Consider the following 8,755-nt stretch of genomic DNA (forward strand, 5'->3'; position numbering starts at 1 on the left):
GACCAGAAATGGAGAAAAGATGTCCTTTTGAGACAAAAGACCATTATTGGGGTGGATTGGAGAGAGAAGATCTCCTACCAAGACAGGCCCCTCTAACCAGGTCCTCTCTAGTCTGTTCCTGGGCTGCAAGAGAGGACTCTGCCCTGAGGACTGAGTGAGATGAGTCACAAGTGTGTGCAGAGAGGGGCCAGGTAGCACGTGTGCCCGGCAGAACCAGCCCAGCAGCTCTGTTGAGCAGGCCCCGCACTGACGCACACTTGGGCACCCTTCCGGATCGATGCATACCCACCCGCATCCTGCCAGCCGTGAAGGGGAGACAAATCTGAACTGGCCCAGATTCCACAGCAAAACTCAGCTTCTGCTGGCCCTCGCTAGGAAGAAGCAAGTTCCTTTGGAAGTCTTCCCGCAGGACAGGATTGCCAGCACCTTCTCGTCCTCCCTAGGTTGTTTATGTGATTCTGGAGTGGGGACTCAAACCCGCTCTGGGGATCCCATGTTTGCACAAAGGGTAAGGCTGAGGAACTGAGGGGCTGAGGACTGGAAAGAATTGTGCTTGATATTTATTCACTACTCCACCCCGGCTTAAGAGGGTCTGATTGTTCATCATCTCAGACTCAGCTGGCCCTGGGTTTGGTGGAGGGGACGGATTTGAAAGTCTGGGCAGAGGCCCTCGGCCTCTAAAACATTAGCATTTTATTCTTATCACTGCTGTTGGTGGCCTACACCTTCCCCCTCCTCCCCGGGGGGTGGGAGGTGGGAGTCTAGCAGTCCACATTCCCACCAGGCACAAACACCCACTGCTACTACAGCCCCGCTGGTGGAACAGCTACCATTCCCAGAGCTGGGCAACTCACGGCTTAGTCACCAGGGCCAGGCTGGCTCAATCCAGCCCAGGCCTCCCCAGCACCAACCGCTGCCACTGCCGCCACTGGTGAGTTGCAGTCAGCAGGACTGAGCACACAGAGATGGCTTAAAGCCAGGAAGGAATTACTTTCCATTCTCACAGGATCCCCAAGGTGGAAAAAAAAATCAGATCAGCCTGATCTGGGAATGGGGGGGGGGGGGAGGAGGGGAGGGATTTGCTGGGGAGTGGGGGAGGATGAGAACAGAATGGCTCCTTGAGGATTTACCTATATAGACCTAGAAGTGTCCCCAAGGACCAGCTGGTATGAGGGGCAAGTAAGAGCCAGGGAGGAGGGAAGGGGAGGAAAGCAGGAGAAAGAAGGGGTACCCCCAAAACTGCAGAAATCTGGTAATAGCTTAGGAGGTGGGAGGGCGTTTCAACTCCATCTACAATTTCCACCAGCCATCCCATAAACACACAATCTAATTTTTAGAGGAGTGTTTCCTTTGCAAGTTCAGCTTCAAGATAAGCTCCCCTCCCCATTCCTCCCACCCACATAGAAATCCAGGACTACTCCTGGGGCTAGGGAAGGAGAGAGGAAAATGCCAGACCAAGGTCAGAGCTACAGCATCATCAGTCTTTAATAACTTATATGCAAATGCTAAAAAATAGTTAATAATAATACAGAGGACACACACAGCTTATAAAAACAGTTGTGGATCTACAAATGTGGAGGGGTTCTTGGCACATTCACACAGACACAAAAATAAAGACTATTGTGACTAGCATCCCTAGAAAAGCAGCCTGCAGAGACACCTCAGTTTGGGGGGGGGGGGGGGTCAGGGGAGGGATAACCCTCATTCATCCCAGATGCATTCTCCAAACAACCTTCTTTTGCCCCAAAACATATCTAATCGAAAAGCCAGAGAAGAAAAAGAAGAAATGGGGTCGAGGTAGAGTCACAGTTTACATTTAAGCCTCCCCAGTCCTGCAGCCCCCATTTCTCCGGAGGTGAGGATGCGGGAAGGACATGAGACCTCCCCTCTCCCATCCCCTCCCCAGTGCTTCACCAAAACAGGACCCCCAATGTGCTCCTTGGTCCTTCACTGAGGTGGACAGGTCCCGCACCCCAGAGCTGAGTGACGGGCCACAGGCTCCGCCTGGCTGTCCGAGTGTGGAGGCCCCTACTGCTGAGGAGGGGACAGCCTCGGGTCACCGTCTCTTCTTGCCTACCCGGGCTGCCTTCTTCCTCTTGAGGATCATCTCGTACAGGCGTTCAAGGCCCGGCTGCAAGCCCAGCCCATCCACAGCGCTGCAGCCTTGCACGTGGGTGAGCGTGGCTGCCGCAAGCTCTCGCACGGCAAGCCTCTTCTCAACCTCTGCTGCGCTCAGTGCCCCAGGCTGATCCTGCTTGTTGGCCAGCACCAGCACAGGCACACCCTGGTTGTCCGAAGCCCGGCTGATTCGGTGCAGCTCCACCTTGGCCTCCTCCAGGCGCTCAGCCTCGGTGGCATCCACCACAAACACCAGCCCATCTGTCCGACGTGTGTAGGAGCGCCACAGGGGCCGCAGCTTCTCTTGCCCCCCAACGTCCCACACTTGGAAGGTGATGCTGCGGGACCCTCCCAGGGGCACCCGGATCTTCTCTGTGTTGAAGCCTTTGGTGGGGACGCTCTGGACAAACTCCTTGAACTTGAGGCGGTAAAGGAGCGAGGTCTTTCCAGCAGAGTCCAACCCAATGACCACGACATGCAGGGCCTGGAAGTGGGGCAAGAAAGAGGAGGCAGTGGGCGCCATCTCTGTCAAGTGGTTCCCCATGGTGAGCTGCAGCTAAGGTGCAGGTCTTGGGGCACAAGGTAGAAGCAAGGACGTGGCTTCGATCTGCAGGCTCTGGAGACCACAGCTGGGTTATCTGAACAAGGAAAGGTCATGGGAGAAAAAGGGGGACATTTAACAATAAACACGAAATTTGCAACTTCTAGATCCTTTCCTAAATCTGCCGTCCATCCTTCCTTTTTAAAATTCCATGTTTTGTTTTGTTCTGTTCTGTTTTTTAAGCATAAGCAGCTACAAGTGTAACAGAGGTGCTCCCCTCTCTCAGGGGCGATGAGACCTAGAGAAACCCCCGGGTCCTGGACACAGGTGGGGGGGGTGAGACCTCGACGGTTGGCTTCCCAAGCCTCTTCCCCGAGCTCTCGTGGCGCGGTAGCAGGCGCAGAGACCCTTATTCCCCAGGCGAGAATCTTCGCAGGAATGGGCAGGTCGGGCAGAGCTCCCAAATTAAGAGTTAGGGTACGGGCGCTGGGAACAGAGAGTAAGGCCCGTTCCCACCAGCCCTCCACGTCCCCAGGCAGTTGACACGCCTCTCCTTACACCGCGACCCCCTTCCCACCGTCCCGTAACACTTCGCCTGGCTCGGATCGCTGACTCCAGCTCCCCAGGTCCCGCACCAGGGCCACCTCAGCACCGCCAGAACAGCCCCTTTACCTTCCGTCAGCGGCACTCTCCCCGCGTCTCTCCGGACTAGCCACCCGGACTAGCCACCCGACTCCAAGCGAACCACCCCGGTGGCCGCCGCCTGCGCGCCGCCACCGCCGCCACTGCGGAGCGGTCCTGGGACTCGTCCTTAAAAATCCCCTTGACGTCACGCAGCCTGGGCCAATCAGCAGTCCCGCGGCAGCGGGGAAGGGCGGGGAGGGGCGGGGCAGGGAGATACGTGCACTGCAACCCAGACGACACATGGATGGACGTCTGGTCAATTGGTGACCGTTTTATTTGGTAATCTTCTACCATATTCTAATATTTGGAGGTAAACTCGGGATGGAAAATGGGAGAGACAACTGTGGCAGCGTTTAACTAGGAAAGAGAGGCAAAGAGCTTAGTACTCTATACCACGGCATACTCCTCCCCCAGAGAGAGACAGAGAGAGCCACACTCCACATGTACACTCCCTCCACCAGGGTCTACTGGAGACGCTGACGAATCTTACTTCTTTATCTTTCCTAAGTCAGTGTTCAAACCTGTGTAAACCTGGAACCTCATAAGACAGCTTAAGCCTAAACCCATTACCACTATTTATCCTCACAGCAGCCCGTGAGGTGGGGACTGGTGCTGTCTGCGTTCTACGGGGAAAGAAAATTGAGAAGGGTTCAGTGACTTGTCTAAGGTCACCTAGTCAGGAAGTGGCTAACCTAGGAACTGAGTCTGGTCTGGGCCCCTGATGGCATAGCTATCCCTTCTCTCTCATTAAGGAGGCTATAGGTTAGGCATCCTTAGCTTAAATCCTTCAGGTGCTGGTTAGAGTGCTGACCAGAAGCAGATACCCCAAGGGGCCCCTTGTTCAAATAGTTAAAGAGAGAATTCTTCACTCCATAGGACTTTATTGACCTCATTCATACTGTGTGCTCTGCCAGAGAGACTATGGGAATATTGTCTGGCCTCATAGGGCTCACACTCTAGTGAAAAAAAAAAAAAAAAAAAACAACAAACAAACAAAACAAAACAAGACTGGGCACTGCAAGGAACACTGGACCTTTGTAAATCTGAGATTTGTCCTTGTAGGACTTCAGAGGAGGGACAGACAGTGTGAACTGGAAGCTTTTGGAAAGGTTTCTGTAAGTTAATGAGTCCTGTGTGGGATTGGTGAGGAAGGGACAGGATTGAGTGGCATCCCCCCAGCCATTTCAGCCTGATACACTCCGGGCAGCCCTTAAAAGGAGATGTCACCAGGGGACAGTGTGACCAAAAGGATATCAGTGATGACCCTCAGGGAGGTAGGTTCAACTGAAGGAGGGGAGGAAGATCAAGGGAGAATAAGATTGTGACTTGAATATTTCCATTTTTGCCAGGAGGCTGGATTCTTACATTTATTATGTGATTCAATATTAAGCTATTTTCAAGGTTATATTTTAGGGGGATCAGAAAAAGAATGGCGGAGGGGGTACCTGGGTGGCTCAGTCAGTTAAGCGTCTGACTTCAGCCCTGGTCATGATCTCACGGTTTGCGGATTCGAGCCCTGAGTTGGGCTTTATACTGACAGTGAGAAGCCTGCTTGGGATTCTGTGTCCCTCTCTCTAGGCCCCTTCCCCTTGCGTGCACTCTCTCTGGCTCGCGCACTCTCTCCCTCAAAATAAATAAACGTTTAAAAATGTTTAAAAAGGAAGAAAGAAAGAAAAAGAAAGAAAGAAAGAAAGAAAGAAAGAAAGAAAGAAAGAAAAGGAGCAGGGGAAGTCACAGCTAGACAGGAGGACCTAGCCCTTTCCTGCCTGCTAACCTCCCATCTGTTTAGCACCAGACTGCCTTGTGACCTCCTTCTTCCCCTCCCTCCTACAGACCCGGCCACCTGATGTCCCAGCAATGCAGGGAGCCTCCCTGAATCCCTGAAAACATCAAGACCTTAGGAAATTAGCGTCATGCTCCATGTTAGTGCGTGGCAGATTGCCCCTGGAGCTAAAACACAGAGGTGGCCTCTGTTAGGAAAGGGGAAGACAGAGCAGTCCACGAAGTTGGAAACCAGTACCGTGTTGAGTGGCCACTGCATGCCAGGCTCTGGTCTGAGAATTCTGCATACTTTTCCTTTTCAATTTTCTTAAAGTTTTCATTTTATTTATTTTTTTTAATTTTTTTTTCAACGTTTATTTATTTTTGCGACAGAGAGAGACAGAGCATGAACGGGGGAGGGGCAGAGAGAGAGGGAGACACAGAATCGGAAACAGGCTCCAGGCTCTGAGCCATCAGCCCAGAGCCCGACGCGGGGCTCGAACTCACGGACCGGGAGATCGTGACCTGGCTGAAGTCGGACGCTTAACCGACTGCGCCACCCAGGCGCCCCCATTTTATTTTTTTTTAAGTAGGCTCTACACCCAACCTGGGGCCTGAACTCACGACCCTGAGATCAAGAGCCCCATGTTCCGCCAATGAGCCAGCCAGGTGCCCCATACTTTTCCTTTTTTAATACACAACTCAACCCAAGAAGTAAGTATGGTTACTCCAAAAAGAAGAAACAGAAACACTGAAAGGTTAGGTCATTTGTCCAAGGTCACCCTGCTAGAAATTGGCCAAACTTGGCTCTGAGCAAATGTTGCAATGGCTGTGAAACTGAAAACATACAGAAGCAAAAAACACACAGATCACCGTATGTTTCTTCTGCAACCTTTGAAACTTCTTGAACGTTTCTCCTGTATCTCCTGGGCCTCACAGCCACCATGGAAATTGTCACCTGATTATCTCATAAAAGCAATGAAGCTGGCAATCCCAGCCCACCTTCATCTTTCTTGTTTGCCAGAGGTGTTGATGAACAAATGGGAAGGAGGAGGTGGGGCAGGGAGAGGTGAAGGAAGGGGCCCAGCTTGTCAGGGCAGCACTGAGCCATTGGCTTACCCCAATTTGTCCCCTTTAAATAGGAGCTCCAGTTCCCTCCCCTCACCCCCCTCCACCCTGGAAGCCTTCTTCCATTAATGACCATCTTCCTTCCTGGCAGTCTCACCTCTGCAGCCCTTTCTCTCCACAAGATCACAGCCCAAGACCTACTGTATTGGGGTATTCACTACAGAGAACATTTGAACATTCGTCCATTGAACAATCATATATGGAGGGCCTGTTAGATTCAGAGCATACAGCCCAGGATAAGGACCTGCCTGCATGGAATGTACATTATAGTGGGGAGTGAGGAGAGACAGGCAATGAATAAGCATATAATTGCAGGGGTGCCTGGGTGGCTGTCAGCTAAGCGTCCCACTTCAGCTCAGGTCATGATCTCATAATTCACGAGTTCAAGCCCCATGTCGGGCTCTGTGCTGACAGCCCAGAACCTGGAGCCTGCTTCAGATTATGTCTACCTCTCTCTGCCCCTCCCCTGCTCCCCTTCCTGGATGAAATTCCAGCGGCTATGTCATTGTTCTTCCTCAGAGCTGTCTCCACACCAGACTAAGCCTTGAGCCCAGGAGCTGGTTCTTGTCATCTATAGCTCTCAGGTGCCCAGCACTGTGCCTGGCACACAAGAGGCAGTCAGGAAACCTTGTGGGAATTCATGAATGCATGACAGAATGATTGATGTACTGAGGGGTGTCCCTGAGTATGAGAACCGAGCATCCACCCTTAGCCTGGGAGTTTCCTGGTCTGGGGTTCCTGAGCCCTTGGGGGTTCTGTTGATAGTGGGTTAGCCAGGAATGCCCATAAAACCCTGCATTTCTGGGCAAAGTCTGGGTAGTGTCGAACTCTCAGGTCCTAATTGAGGATGAGGGTCTTCTGAGAGGAGGAAAAACAGAGGCCAGGGGTGCAGATGACACTGGAAAGAGAAGACCCCCTCAGCCTGGCATGCTGAAACCCTGGGCTGAGAGTCATGGGGAGTCCTGTCCCTCAGTAGTAGACTGGCTTAGAAAAGTCTTACCCCCCATCAGGAGCCTAGGTTTCCTCAGCATGTAACAAGGGGGTATGGTGACTCCAGGTCCCTACCCCACCGATAACCCATACTCAGGAAGAGCAGATGATAGGGGCTGAAGGAGCTCATTGAGGAAATGGCTGAAGACATCCTTTTCCCCACAGCACCCTAACCTGTCTCAGGGCACAAATGAAGGGAGGAGAGGAGTCTGCAGGAGTGAAGAAGACGGATGCCCAAGAAGCAGCTGGCAGCTTGGGAATCACAAAGACGCATATTTCATTGTTTGTTTCTTTTTCTTTAAATCAACTCTACTCCCAGCGTGGTACTGGAATTCACAACCCTGAGATCAAGAGTGGCGTGCTCTACCCACTGAGCCAGCCAGTCACCCCACAAAGACCCATTTTTCAAATCCCAGCTTTGTTTCCTCAAGAACAAAAGGGAGAAAACACACCCTACCTCTTAGAATGAATGTGGGGGGAAAAAATGTGTGTTTAAGGGCCCCATAGCCACCCTTCTCCCCTACAGGCTGCGCTTTCAGATTCAAGACTCCCCAAACCCAGTCCCGGTCCCAGGGCCCAGTCTCAGGGTTAGAAAGCAGTAGATGCTGCCCCCTGGTGGATATGCTTGTCACTGCCTGATCCCTAAAGAAAAGTGGAGGAGTGGGGGGGTTAAATACACAGGTTCCTCTAACTCCTTCTGAAGTCTTCCTTCGAGATAGGGCCTTTCTTACAGTTCGAGTTTGGGAATGAAAAACCCACCCTCTTCAAGTTTTTCTGTAGAGGTGGACCAATGTAAATGAACATTATTTGAGCAGGAAATCTAATTTCAATTACATTTGCCATACTGTGACTGAGGCCCTAATGACAGGTGCAGAGAAGGCTGAGGCAGGAGGAAGGCTGGGGAACTTATGAAGTTGTAGCCATTTTTCAGTGTCTGTGGGGACAGATCCACGTGGGGTGGATGTGCAGTGTCCATTTGCACAGGAGTCTGGCACTCAGGGGAGGCCTTGGCTGGGGGAGGGGCTTTGGGTGGTCAGCAAGAAACAGGAGCGGGAGCCCCAGGAGAGTGATAATGTCCTGGAAACAAGGAACAACCAAACTTAGAAAGGCAGAGAAGAGGAGCAAAGGGAGAAAGCCGGGTCCATGCTCCAGAGGGAACAGGGTGACAGCTCAGTTATCCAAGCCAGGTGGGCTGCTTGGAGCATTCACAACAGGGGCCAATCCCCGGTGACCTCATATGTTTGATTCGGTCTTTCTCATCTGATGGGAGGTTTCTCTGCCAAGCCCTCCATGTTGTCTTGCATACACTGAGAGGGAGTGTGGCTTCAAAAAGTGGTTCTCAAGTTTAAGAGTATATCAGAATCATCTAGAGGACTTAATAAAACACAGATTGCTAAGTCCCACCTCCAGAATTTCTGATTCAGTCGGTGTCAGGCTCACAGGCCCCAAAATGTACATTTAGGAGCACCTGGCTGGCTCAGTCAATAGAGCATCCGACTCTTAATCCCGGGGTTGTGAGTTCAAGTCTCGTGT

At 52.0% G+C, this 8,755-nt stretch overlaps 1 protein-coding gene across 1 annotated transcript; it reads right to left on the reverse strand.

Moving 5' to 3' along the window:
- Nucleotides 1-1,693: 1,693 nt before the first annotated feature.
- ARL4D (ADP ribosylation factor like GTPase 4D) lies at nucleotides 1,694-3,441 on the reverse strand. Its single transcript, XM_047845800.1, has 2 exons — nucleotides 3,332-3,441; nucleotides 1,694-2,756 (listed from the first exon to the last, which is right to left on the reverse strand). Exon 2 carries the CDS (start codon nucleotides 2,660-2,662, stop codon nucleotides 2,057-2,059), a length of 606 nt encoding a protein of 201 aa, XP_047701756.1. The 5' UTR covers nucleotides 2,663-2,756; nucleotides 3,332-3,441; the 3' UTR covers nucleotides 1,694-2,056.
- Nucleotides 3,442-8,755: the final 5,314 nt, after the last annotated feature.

The sequence above is a fragment of the Prionailurus viverrinus genome, unplaced genomic scaffold (genome assembly GCF_022837055.1).
Source record: "Prionailurus viverrinus isolate Anna unplaced genomic scaffold, UM_Priviv_1.0 scaffold_35, whole genome shotgun sequence".
Lineage (NCBI taxonomy): Eukaryota > Metazoa > Chordata > Mammalia > Carnivora > Felidae > Prionailurus > Prionailurus viverrinus.